This window comes from Corythoichthys intestinalis, chromosome 2 (genome assembly GCF_030265065.1).
Source record: "Corythoichthys intestinalis isolate RoL2023-P3 chromosome 2, ASM3026506v1, whole genome shotgun sequence".
Lineage (NCBI taxonomy): Eukaryota > Metazoa > Chordata > Actinopteri > Syngnathiformes > Syngnathidae > Corythoichthys > Corythoichthys intestinalis.
In genome coordinates, this window is record NC_080396.1 from 17190399 (window position 1) to 17204879 (window position 14481).

The 14481-nt window shown below is 37.1% G+C and overlaps 1 protein-coding gene across 3 annotated transcripts in view; it reads left to right on the plus strand.

Moving 5' to 3' along the window:
- The window catches only part of LOC130905152 (membrane cofactor protein-like), a 34801-nt gene continuing 20320 nt past the window's right edge, over positions 1–14481 (plus strand). For all 3 annotated transcript variants that reach the window (XM_057818263.1, XM_057818273.1, XM_057818280.1), the window contains exons 1-9: positions 1–90; positions 729–819; positions 904–1086; positions 1190–1289; positions 6879–6955; positions 7031–7210; positions 7284–7463; positions 13473–13538; positions 13630–13677. In XM_057818263.1, the coding sequence (XP_057674246.1) occupies positions 759–819; positions 904–1086; positions 1190–1289; positions 6879–6955; positions 7031–7210; positions 7284–7463; positions 13473–13538; positions 13630–13677 (895 nt within the window). In that variant the 5' untranslated portion in view covers positions 1–90; positions 729–758. The remainder of the gene's footprint in view (positions 91–728; positions 820–903; positions 1087–1189; positions 1290–6878; positions 6956–7030; positions 7211–7283; positions 7464–13472; positions 13539–13629; positions 13678–14481) is intronic.

Sequence of the window (14481 nt, forward strand, 5' to 3'; positions counted from 1 at the left end):
ATATGTCTTGCCCAACGCCTTTTCCTGTCAAACAGCTTTGTACTTTAGAAGCTGCACTTCCTACCGGGCGGGATCACATATGACATTCAGGTGAGTTCTTTAACCACCAGACCCTCTTTGGTATTGTTTGGGTTTTATTTGTTTTGAGAAAATATTCAACTATTTTACATGCCCAGTCTTCTGACTGCAGTACACTAGGCATAACGCACAAATGGCGCCCGAAAACCTGAACGTTAATTGTTTCACTAGCTGACAGCTACTATTATAGCAGTTCCACTGATATATTCCCTACGCCAGCGTTAGGTTTGATAAATGTAAGTAAACTAAGTTTATTATACAGTACTTCACCCCTTCGTTTACGTACAATGGAACAATCATTAACAAGTCAATGGCATGGAAATCCTAGTCCTAGTGCGTCGTAGTATTATGACTAGTTATATTGTTGTGGATGCTTAAAATGGCAAAAGTCATTTTTATTGGCATGCTCCATTACATCGTTCAGTTTGATCTTTCCTTTTCTTGATCCTAAATTTGTTCGTTGATGAAGTTTACTTGGCCAAGCTCATGACGCAATGTTTTGTGATTAGTTTGGTGAGGGTATCTGTTTGTTTTTGCTCCCACGTCAATCTCTTGTTGAGTTTTTTTTTTTTTTTGTAAACAAAAACACTGTTGAATTTGCTGTTGAATTTAGTTCACTGATATTCGTTCCTTGCATTCTATTTTAACAGATAGGAGTCCTTCCCTTAACTGATCCAGCCATGGACGTCTCTTCCTTGTTTCTGCTACTATTCTATCTTGACGTTACCATGGTTGCTCAAGGTGAATGCCAGAGCATTAGAAGATGAACGTTAGCTTTTGTGCTCATCTTTTTATTAATTTATTTTTTTAAATGTGAAATTGCAGCTCAAGATTGTTCCAGACCTACTGTTGGTAACAACATGCACGTGGAGGAATTACTTAAAGATACATTTGAAGATGGAAGTACAGCTACCCTTAAATGTGATGTGGGTTACTCCCAAGCAGGCGGGTCTCAAGCCATCACTTGTACGGCTGGCACGTGGACTCAAGTGACACTGCAATGCGAGCGTGAGTTGCTTTAATTTGAATTGAAAGGAATTTACTTTTTTGTTTGTTTTCTTATCAGGAGTCCGTAATAATTCATGAGCATTTTAATGTTTTTTGTTTCCAGGGGTCAACTGTGGCCCTGCAGATAATGTGGCAAATGGAAATCTTGATTATTCAGAGGGCACTCTTTTTGGTGACAAAGTATCCATCACATGCAAATCTGGGTAAGAAATAGGACTAGTCATTGCTAACACTGAGGCTTATGTTGAGTTAACCATTTGGGTAAATAATGAAATAAAAAGATTTAGCAGCTCTCTAGTGATGAGCTCAACTGTTCAGCTTCACCCCGGTATCACACTAGAAACGTCAACGGCGCGTCAACGATCCTGCCGCGATAATGCAGTGAAACGCGGCCGTTAAAGTCAATCAGCCAATGCACACCAGTCGCAGTGCGACTGCGTGTTGGACGCATCCTAGAAGCGCTCAACGCGAGCACGCAAAAAGAACAACAGAGTTTGTTATTTGATGCGAGACGCGGCCCCCCTGCGTCAGTATTACTTGGTAGGATCGGACAGACTGGAAGTCACTCATGTAAAACTACGGTGGATCCGGTCGATTTTTTTAAATAATATGCAATCGTAACTTACTTGTCCATCAGATCTCTTGAGGCTGTGGGTAGATCGGGTCACAGTTTACTTGTTGTTGCTTTACCGCTGTGTTTTCTGCTTTAACAATAACCAACAAGGCAGGACAGTATCAACTCTGCTTTTAATCTCGGCGCATCAGTACCCTAGTGTTCAATACAAAACCCTCCTACCACAACAAAACAAGTAGGAAGTAATATTCACATAGGAACTAAAATTATTCAACATAAAATGTAGAATATAAGTGAATACTACATCACATTTGTAAAACAAATACATAATAGCCCATATAAATAAAATGAAATGAGCTAAAACACCTGTAATTAAATATTAAGAATAATACACAAATCCGGCTACACAACTAAATTTATTAATTTCTGCGTTGTGCTTTAACTTGAGAAAAAACATCTATAAAGCTTAGGAAAATGTTCATAAGAAAAAAAATGAGGCATTCAATTTGTAAAATACAGTGGTACCTCGACATACGATCGCTTCGACACACGATCTTTTCGACATCTGACGTAAAATTTGACTCGCCATTTGTTTCTACATCCGACGACAAGCTCGAAATACGACGACATGACAGCACCGCAAACGAATGCACGCCGGATTTTCTTGTGTAAGAAATCAACACAGGTTTAAAAAAAAGTTGGTACAGTTGGTGAAACAAGGCAAAAAGTGATGCTTACCTTTGAAATGAAGATGCAAATTATAGCTCATAAAACTATGAGCATGGGGTGCGTATCCGTGAACTCTCTCATCAATACAGCTCCACGGTCTTCTTTCGACCACCGTTCGCCAGTCTTTATAAGTTAAGGTGACAATTATTATTGTGGTAACATCGCCAAGGAAATCGCCAGCTTCGCCACGTTTTTATCATTTATTTAAGAACTTATCCAACACAAAACGTCCATTATCCTCCACAGTTGACTGTGCTCTCAAGAAAACGAAAGTATTATCTATACCGCACTGACCTATCTCACTGTGACGTCAGCCCCGCGGTGCGTTCAGGTACAGCAAAAAGTGTCCGCCACATAAGAATCCAATTCGTTACATTATTTACAGGAATAATTATTAATTATTATTAGGGTTGTTCCGATCATGTTTTTTTGCTCCCGATCGTTTTAGTTTGAGTATATGCCGATCCCGATATTTCCCGATCGGATTGCTTTTTTTGCTCCCGATTCAATTCCAATCATTCCCGCCAATTTTCCCCGATCATATACATTTTGGCAATGCATTAAGAAAAAAAAATGAATAAAACTCGGACGAATATATACATTCAACATACAGTACTTAAGTACTGTATTTGTTTATTATGACAATAAATCCTCAAGATGGCATTTACATTATTAACATTCTTTCTGTGAGAGGGATCCACGGATAGAAAGACTTGTAATTCTTAAAGGATAAATGTGACTTTGTAAATTGTGACTAAATATTGCAATCTAGTGTATTTGTTGAGCTTTCAGTAAATGATACTGTAGCCATTTAACTGTTCTGCCCAAATGCATGATGGGAAGTGCAACCATGACTGTGCGTAGTGGTACCAATTGATATATCTTCTCTGCGTTAGGAAATAACATAGTGTGTTAAGAAAAATATCAGTTACTACCTTTCTTCCCCACATTGCTTCCCACGATATTTCTAATCGTAGGGAGAGGGATTTTAAGGCTTTAGCCAATTAAAAAAAGGCTCCAAAGGCTGCCAAAATTCACTCTACTCATTTTACGCTGCCTTTTATCTCTCTATATACAGTAGGTAAGACGGCGCCATTACAGATTGAACGCGACAATGCGTGAGTGGGTCGTGCAGCGCATGCGTTAATTGCGTTAAATATTTTAACGTGATAATTTTTTTAAAAAAGGTAATTACCGCCGTTAATGGGGTAAATTTGATAACCCTACCTTAAGCCTAAACTAAAGGCTCTGGATGAGTGTAACATATTATGTCTGTAACGTTAAATACGATTAGTAAACGATTAAAATAAAAAATATATATATATTAAAAAAAGGCATGTCCGATATTTTTTTGCCGATTCCGATACTTTGAAAATGACGTGATCGGACATCTCTAGTTATTATTATCATTATATTATTCTGATTTTTATAACTTATTTGTTTTGCAATGTTTAATTGCCATTTGTAATAGTACCAGCAGTATTTATGAAGGATTTTGTGAAGGTTTTCGGTAGTGATGTAGAAACCGAAGCTTTCTGAAGCAGTGAATCAATATCAAGCAATGTGTCAAAATGGTTCAGTGTTATGAAGCATTTGCCACGAATCAGCATGGTGAGTCACGACACTGCTTCACCACTGCTTTCTGTACCACTGAAGCAAATGTGTTGAAATGGTTCAGTGCTACGAGGCATTTGACACGATTCTGTGTAGTGACATCTGTTGGAAAAAACTATATTCAACTTTCATACTGGACTGTCTCAGGAAATTAGAATATTGTGTATTCTAATTTTATGAGACAGTCCTGTATATATTTATATATATATATATATATATATATATATACACAATATTCTAATTTCCTGAGACAGTCCTGTATATATTTATATATATATATATATATATATATATATATATATATATATGTATATATATATGTGTATATATATAAATATATATATATATATATATATATATATATATATATATATATATATATATATATATATATATATATATATATATAAATATATACAGGACTGTCTCATAAAATTAGAATACACAATATTCTAATTTCCTGAGACAGTCCAGTATAACCAAATTACAAAGTGTCACATGAGCAACTAAACCTATGGGTGGTATGATGGTTATATACCTTTACCAATGTGCCTACATTAGTTTGTTCGATTCCTGGCCTGAAATGTTTTATTCTTTCCCCCCGATGAATTAAAAAAAAAAATTATAAACAAAACAAAAAAAGCTGTTGTATTACTTTTAAATGAAAAACGGAAATGCTTGTGCAATAGGGAACTCTTGATGTTAGGTGTATAGAATGCTAGTGATACTGGGATGGGGATATGGGTGTTTCACACATTTTTATTTAAAAACAAAATCATCTCAGCAGCATTTGGTTTCTGCCGGTTCCTCTTTTTGCTAATGACCTCTCCAGCTTTTGAGAATATTCTCTCACATGGCACAAGCAAATATACAAACTGGCAGATAGACAAACAAACACAAAAACTGACAGACACAAAAACGAACAAACACAAAAACTGACAGACACAAAAACTAACTTGTGTGTGTGTTGGGGGGGCGTGTGTGTGTATTATATAAATCTTTGTATAGTGTGTCAATGAATGCCTATACTATGTGCAATTGCAAATTAATCTTATGTGTAGGGGTGTGACAAAATGGCGATATATCGTGATACTTTATATCCCAAAAGGTTATGGATATGCTCCTGTCAAGAATGGAAATATCGTTTTAAAAATGTGTCAATGTTACACAAAAAAACAACAACAACAACAAAAAAAAAAAAAAGGGAATCGTCAATTTGCTACCAAAATCTTCCACTATAATAGTGTCTCAGTTAACTCTAAGGCTACCATTGACGGTGCTCGACGCACAATCCATTCAGACTGAGAACGTTCGTTCATTCAAAACCCGAGGATTTACAGTCAATCGGTCCGATTTTCGGGGCATTTACAGGCCAGTTGCTGTTCATTTTAGGGCATTTACAGGTCATTTTTCCGTTGAGTTTGAGTCACTGCCTATTCTTTTGGGTGATTCCCAGGTTACTTACTGTTCTGTAACTCAAAGTAAACAGGAAGTGACCCATAAAATACCCCCAAATCAACAGGAAGTAACGGAAAATCAACAGGTAATTGACCTTAAAAGGGAAAAAATTACCTCATTGCCGCATTGGCTGCCACTGACAGCCATAGACGTTCAATCCGTTTGAAGTGGGAGGGATGGCAGCGAATGAGCGAATGTTCATTCGCTGCCACCCTCCCAGTTCAAATGGATTGAACGTCTACTAGTGATAAACTCATTCCAATTCACAGCAGACACTTGTTTTTCTGTTTATTAGTTGTTTGTAGAAAATCCTAGACCAATGTACCAATGTATCGATAATGGTTGTATCGCCATATCGTCAGATCATTGTTATCGTGAGCTTTGTATCCAAATCGTATCGTATCGTGAGGTACCAAGAGGTTCCCACTCCTACTAATGTGTAATCTGATCTAACTTCACTTTACTCTCCCTCGTTCGGAACATGACGTAATGCGCGCAAAAGCCCTCCTCCTCACAACCCACAACATTTTGAGGGATATTTCCCCTTTTTATAAGCATTGTAAGTTTGACTGAGCCAAATTGATTGACTCGACCTCTCCCTACCTGAGTGACACGTCGACGATCACGGCCGACACGCGTGTGACGTCACAACGCTTCGCTTCCGCGGCCAGGTGATTTTCCATTGAATGAAGCGAGACATCGGTACAACGTATCGGGATACTTGTTTGCTGCGAGCGTTCGACACTTGTCGGGCGTCTGCATCGAGCGTAACATCACTAGTTTTCGGGCTGTGGAACGAATTAATGGCATTATAAGGTATTCCTATGGGAAAATCCTGCTCGACATACGAACATTTCGACTTACAAACAAGGTCCTGGAACGAATTAACTTCGTATGTAGAGGTACCACTGTACATGTTAAAATCTTTGTCATTGGGATTTCTTTTCGCTTTAGCACAGGACTTCTTTTTTCTTTCAAAAAGAAAGCTGGCCAATATGCGGGGTCTGAAAAGCAAATGGTTGTTGTGTTATTATCTTCTCTGATTATCTTTAAATACCTGCTACTCTCGCGTGATCTTGCAATCCTCGCGTGAACCGATCGAGCCGCGCCACTGACGCGCTGCTCGTAAAACGCTTCCTATGGAAATTGGTGCGTTATCGCGGCGGAATCGTTCACGTGCCGTTGACGTTTCTGGTGTGTTACTGGGGTCAGTGTCAGCATCAGTGCCGCCTCATATGACATTATTTCATTTTAAATTATTAAAGAGTTGCTATCTTACTGCCTTAAATGCTTAGGACTTGTATGCTATTTCCAACAACAATCTTGAGTTTTTTTCCCAAATGTTCCAAAGAGGTCTCGTCTGGAAACCCTGAAAAAATCTAATTGAATTCCAATTAATGTTTTCTTCCATTATTAGTTACATTTTAGTTGGTGCCACTCAACGCCTTTGTTTATCCTCTACGAAATGGAGTGAACACCCACCAACATGTCAAGGTAGTTGACTTCAGTTGCCTGCCCAATTCTGGCAGTGCTGATGACTTTTTACTGTATGACATTTTTTATTTTCAGTGGTGACCTGTGACCCTCCAGTGGGCTTGGATAAAGGATTTTTCGGCCCCATAAAGGACATCTATGACTATGGCAACGTTATAAAGTACACATGTCCGAAAGGTTATGTCCTCAATGGCCCCTCAACAGCAGAATGCTCTGGAGATAAAACATTCAACCCCAAGCCTCCTAAATGTATCCGTAAGTGTTTCCTTAGCACCTATTTGCAGCTTTTCCCAACATAATGATAAATCTGATTATTTCTTCTTTCCAGAGGTTAAATGTAAAGATCTTGACATTCCAAATGCTGAGATTGTTTCAGGCGGCGGTCCGCCTTATGGGTACAAGGCATCCGTGACATTTAGGTGCTTGCCTGGATACGAGATGGTTGGATCTCGCTCCCCGACATGCGACATTACCAGCCGTTGGTCACCAGACCCGCCAACTTGTCAGCGTAAGTCATTTCCACGCCACGCAGCATAAGATGAATCTTAAATGGAAGTTGAAGTTCTTACTCCAGGCAGTGCTTCTCAATTATTTTGTTACGCCCCTCCCACCCCGCCCGGGAAGACGTAAACGTTTCGCGTCTAAAAAATTATTGTTATTATAATTACACCTCTGCACAACAATGTCCTTTCCTTTTTCAGGCATGAAAATCACTCACCTGTCGTGGAAATTCACCGTTTTGAAGTCAAAAAGGGTTGACCTACGTGAATTGTGTAGATCCGAGGAGAAAATTTTTAGGGGGGGGTCGTAAATCCATCTAACTAGCTAACGACATGTTTTATTGAAGTTGCTAAGCCTGTCGCGATATGCAATGAATCCATTTATCGCAAGGTAAATAAAAATGAGGGAGGTAATTTTCACGGCTGTTTTATCACCGCGTGCGTGCATACATTTGTGTGTGCGTGTATATGACATATGAGATTCCAGTTGTTGTGTCCAGATGTTTATTGGTCAACAACACACCGTAGAATTACAGTTCACACATACAAAATAAGGAAACACATCTATATTAAATAGGGATGTCCCGATCCAGGTTTTTGCACCGATCCGATACCGATATTGTTTTGCACTTACGATCCGATACCGATACTGGCCGATACCGATACCGGCCTATCTGAGCATGTGTTAAAGTTTAAAGGTATTTAGCCTCCTTACTTATTGTCAGACTCATGTTGAAAAGAGTTTTAGTACTCTTGATAACAACTAGCCAGCTGAATTAGGTGAGTTTGAATAACACACAACGGTTGGTGACAAGAAACTGACCTGTTTATTCAATGACAAATACAAATCATTATAAATAACAAACAGAAATGGCATAGTCAGTCAGTAAAACGTGGAAATAATATTGTAAACTGTCTTAAAAAAGCAAAACACACAAACAACCTCAGAGGAAAATCCCACAAACCCCCCCAAGCTATTAGATGCTTTTAATGTTTCGTGCATTAGTTACAATAATTGTATAAAAAGCCTCTTAGGTTGAAATAAACGACTATTTCAGTATCAAGTTAACATTTTAAAACAGTAAATAAAATACTCAAGTCCCCATTCTGTATCAGCAGCTTAAAACTACATTCAATTCATTTAATTTTGCGAATCAACTGTTAAAGTTGTTAAAATTGCTCCCGTTATTCCATAATTTCCCTTCTGTCTACTTTCGACATGTGAAAGTTTTAAAACTGTTTTGAAGATAGATTCAAGTCAAGATTTTGCCGATTTAGGAGTATTTTAGATAAAAAGTTAATTAGGTTCGCTTGGAAGGTTCACAACAGACTACTAAGGAAGTCTCCTGCTTTAAGATGGCGGCCGTTTACTAACGCATCTAGTTTTCCATACTTCAATGTTGCTAACGCCGCCGAGTCTGTCATATTGCATCTAGTTCTATATACATATGATATCTATTTTCTACAGTAAAACGATGTTGACGTAGTTTGTAGTGGCTGTCAGCAGCAGTCAGGTATTCTTGTGTTTTTTATCCAGCGGCATGAGTTGAGCTAAAGCCGTGAGTTGAGCATTGGCATTATCCGGGTCTATGACAAGCATGATGTGTACTCTCTGGACGTAATGTGGTCCGTTTCTCATTGCGACCCGAAGACCGCGCTGTGTATTAGTTCCGCTTTACTTGACATATTTCAATAATCGGAATTTGGATGTTTGTGAATCGTTCTCCAATCTTCCACGGCCGAATCGCTCAACGATGTAATGACGGCTGGGCATGTTGTACCGTGGTTCTAAGTGTTGGATGGTGCGTCTTTACTCACGAGAGATAATGGCTCGTCATCCAGAATGAATTCTTCGGCAATGACTCTTTTTATTCTCTGGGCTTTGGGACTGTGGAGTGCCAGTTTGTCACGCATAGCAAAGGTTTCTGCCAGTGTTAGTTGCGTAAGACCTTTCTTTTTGTCTTCGGTTTTCTTAACATACGCCTTATATTGTTTGTGGTGGTATTTCGCTAAATGCTTGATTAGGTTGGTTGTATTAAAACTTCTTACAACTTTACCACCACGCTTGACTTTATTGTGGCATATGTTGATCCCTGCCTCTTCGTCTTTGTCGTCCTTTAAGGTGAAATGATCCCACACAGCTGACATTTTTACCGATAAAGTCTCACGGTAAATTGGGAGACGGTAATGTAGTGTGTTGAAGGTGTGCCGTAAAATACGGACCGGATTTTAGGGAAACCGAAGCAAAAACTGGAATGGATTATGTGAATCGGTGCGCTGGAAAACCGGAACCGGACTTTTAAAAAAAATGGATCGGAAGTCTGGATCGGAATTTTTCCGTGTCGGCTGATCCGATACTGATGCGCATTTTTATGCCCATATCGGCGTCCGATCCAAATATCGGATCTGGACATCTCTAATATTGAACACTGTAAACGTTAGCATTGCTACACTTAGACTAATGGGGAAAAAAGACAACTTACGTTAGCATGCTATAAAACGTAGTCTTTTCGAAAACGCAAACTTGCAGTTAAAAGGTGACACTTCAAACATGAAAAATCGCTGGTTAACAGCATTTGCAAATGAAAAAATGACCAAAAGAATCTATTAGTGACACCACAAGCAATGACGAAAAGTGCTTTTTGCGGAGTGTAAAGTTGTTAGCGGTCTAGCGAACGTACTTCCGGTGAACATTTCAAAATAAAGGCACGTCACATTTGTCATAAATAACGATTTCTGCAGTTAATCCCACATACGTCAGAATTAATACCATAATATGTAATTACTATAATACTACAGAATTCAGATTTTACACTATATAACTAAAGAATAACTGACACCCTTTTTAAAACTTCAATTAAAATAATTATTACAATACTATTATATATAGTAGTATACTATAATAATAATAATGCTAGACATTTTTTTTTTTTTTTAATGAGAATTGTTTAGAATAATGTTGGAAACGTGAAGTCAGTGTTTTGAATCTATTTACATTCCATTTTTTTTGCGCTAGTAAATTCTATCAACTAAGCCTGCACAATATATCGGTTGAACATCGCCATCGCAGTGTGCTCATGCGGAATAGTCACATCGCAGGACATGCAAATTTTTTTCTTTTTTTCAACATTTGAACTTTTGTTTTACTTCATGAATGCAGCAAGTGTGCAGATCCTGGATTAAACCGAGTTAAAAAAATTAGGCCCGATGGTGCCATTTTTCAGAGCATCGGAATTTAAAAACGACATACATTCATGTTTTTCTGCTTCATGCTCATACAGCACCACAGTGTCTCACTCTCCCTCCTGATAGGCAGCGCGACCAAACTGTTTTTCTTCGTCAACAGTGCAGCTGTCCCGAACGGAGCTATTCAAGTTATTTGGTTAAAATGTTCTCGTTTTAATATCGCAATATAATTTCGCAAACTCCCCAAAAATTGCAATGATATTTTTTTTCCCCAATATCATTCAGGGCTACTATCAGCATTTGACCTCAGTGTTCATGTTTGATTAATTATTGTTATTTACATGTTTATTTGTACTTAAATAAAGAATTTGAGTGTTTCAAAATGTTTTTGTGAATTAATAAGCGTCAACAAAAATTTCTTTGATAAATTAGTAAAAAAATACATATATTAGTCGACTAATTGTAACAATAGTCGGCTGACTGATCGGGAGAAAATTAGTCGTTTGGGACAGCCCTACCGGAACATATTTCCTCCACACCCTTCTCACCTTTTTAACCCCTGACCCATTTTCATGCCTGTTTTTATGTTAAAGAAAAAAAATCGTATCGATCAACTTACAATAAAGTATAACTTTATTAACATTGTTTTATTTTTAACAGAAAAAACTTAAAGCACATCAATTTGCCTGGATTAAAAAAAAGTCACATGCAAACTGTGCAATTACGGACAGTTTCATTGGACAGAGGGACAGTTTTAATTTTTGCTGCAGGCAGTATCAGCTCATTTGCTATGGTGTGGGGTTATTTTGCAGTGAGTGTGCTAACAGTGGTTGCTGGTTTACTAATGTAACAGTGGCAAAGTGGGACAATTGTTGGAAATATTTGGCATGTTTTCGCTGAAAAATAATCAAGCGGCTTATCGATGTGATTGGGGTCTAATGTCTTAAAGTGACGTCTTAATTGATTTGGCTTCCTGCTGTCCCCTGCAAACATTTTTAGACTCAGTAAACAGACTGGTCTTTCCTCGTCTCCCACTGTATTAAAAGTCAAAGCCAAATGCTACATATGCTTTGCCATATTTCCTAGTCTTAGCTCAGTGCGCTTTGCTGTGTTCTATTATTTGGTTTAAAATTACTGCCCACACTCTGAAAATGAGGGTGTCACTGCCACCCACTGAGTGGATTTGCAATTACAATTTATTCTAGTTTGGTAAAAAAAAGTATGTTCCCTGAGGTCACATGTGTCACCCTTGGCATCGGTAAGCCCCCCCCGGGGGGGGTGCGCCCCATTATTTGAGAAGTACTGCTCTAAGGACACAGTCTCTGAGTCCACCATCATTTATATATATATATATATATATATATATATATATATATATATATAAATTAGGGCTGTCAAACGATTACAATTTTTAATCAAGTTAATCACAGCATAAAAATTAATTAATCGTAATTAATTGCAATTCCAACCATCTCTAAAATACGCCATATTTTTCTGTAATTTATTGTTGGAATGGAAAGATAAGACACAAGACGGACATATACATTCAACATACTGTACATAAGTACTGTATTTGTTTATTATAACAATAAATCCACAAGATGGCATTAACATTATTAACATTCTTTCTGTTAAAGGGATCCACGGATGGAAAGACTTGAAGTTCTTAAAAGATAAATGTTAGTACAAGTTATAGTAATTTTATATTAAAACCCTGCTCAATGTTTTCGTTTTAATCACATTTGTAAAAATTTCTAAAAATTCAAAAAATAAACTAGTAGCTCGCCTTTGTTGACGTCGCCGAGCGGTGACGTCACAGCCATTCTTCCAGTGTCTTTAACTACGTAAGGTAGTGATTGAAATACACCACAAGGTGTCAATGGAGAGTTTTAAATTACTTAGAAATCAAGCCAATGGGTGTGTTTTGTCCCTCGACTGACGCCATAGTTCCCTGTTTTTTTTTTTTTAGACTGGGTCTATTGTGATTCACGATCATTTGAGTGCTGGCTTCACAACGTACGAGACCTCTGATAGATGGTATATTGTGACTAAATATTGCCATCCAGTGTATTTGTTGAGCCGAACGAAATGTTTGAATAGAGTTTGACCAAAGTCTGTATAAGTTTTATGTGTATTTTGCATAGCTATTTTGATTGGGAATGCCAGCTTTTCTTTTCGTGAACATTTTTTTTTTTTTTTTTTTTAGATGGGAATATTATTTTTGTTGTGCTTTCACTAAATGATACTTCTGTTTGTTGTGAAAGAGTTGCCTTCACAACATGCGTTAAATACGTCAAATATTTTAACGTCATTAATTTAAAAAATTAATTACAGCCCGTTAACGCGATAAATTTGACAGCACTAGTAATTTCTAACGAAAAAAATCTCATTATCTTTTCATCATTATAAATTAGACATATTTAGATTACAGTGACATTCCCATAAGTGGTTTTCTTCTAGCCTGTTGGCTCATGAGCTAGTTGGTGGCCAGTACCTGTTGTTACGACTTGGAAATTTGGCCTATTTTCCAACAAATGGAAGCTTTGAGCAGATTTATTTTTGTGGCTCAAACATAGAAATATGCCAATTTAAGACTAAAAAAGATTAAACAAGTAGCATCTACTGTAATTTCTGGACTATTAGCTACACCTTTTTTTTTTTTTTTACAAGAAAGCTGTATTTTTTTTCATCTGTAAACTGCATTGGACTAAAAGCTGCAGGTGTCCACATTGTATAATGGGATATTTACCTAAAGACATGCAATACAATATGACTGTGATCATGTTGCCAAGGACTGTAAGATTGTCTACTCTATTTCTTTGTTGCTACAGGAAAAGGCACTACGACAAGTACCACCCCTACAACTAAAAGACCTGATGGCAAAGACACACCAACAGGTATATTTCTAAACAATAAAATTGAACAGAATAACCTTTTCTGGTTAACTGGTGTGGCACCCTCTCTGACGCAGAGCATTCTTTCTTTCAGGAAATGGTAGCAATAATTTGGGTATGTCAGTGGGTATTGCCGTTGCAGGTAAGTGTCAACTCAATGCAACAACGACAAACAACATTGTTGTCTATTATTTTGACAATGTTCTGCCATTTTATATGTATTGGACACATTTTTCTGCTTTTATGTCACTTTTGTCCATATGTTATTTTATAGAGGTAGATTTGTGTCTTTTATTACTCAATCCAAAAAAAAAAAGTTGCTTCAATCAAAATATGTATTCTCAATGGAAAAAAACGCCACTTCAATCAAAATGCAAAAATTGACTCACAAAAAGCAAAAAAGCAAAAATTTTTCTTTGATTTTTTTTTTTTTTTTCGATTGAAATAACTTTTTTGATTCAAACAAAAAATATTTTCTAAAAGAAAAATCACTTTAGTCAAACATTTTTTCAATCATAGAAAAAATTTTGAATGCAAAAAATATTTGAGACTCAAATTTGCATTTGAACACTTAATTTCTCTTAAAAAACTTTTCCTTTAAAGCAATCCTTTTTGTGTTTGGGCCATATTATTGGTAATACATTTGTGTCTAAATCATTCAATCCCCCCAAAAAAGTTGCTTCAATCAAGAAAAAATAATTTCAATTAATAATTCAATATTGCACTGTCTGTTGTGTTGATGTGACTCAATGCTGGCAAAATGTGAATTAAGTTGGACAGAGCACTCAGGTTTGGGTTGGTCTTACTGCCTTGCGGCCTGGACACTTGTTGGCTGAAAAATAATTTCCCCAGGTTTAAAACATTTAGTTGAACTTTGGATTTCATCTGTCTGCCAAATAAAGAACAACACTATAAAATTGTCCAAGCAAATCAAGAGAATGACTTC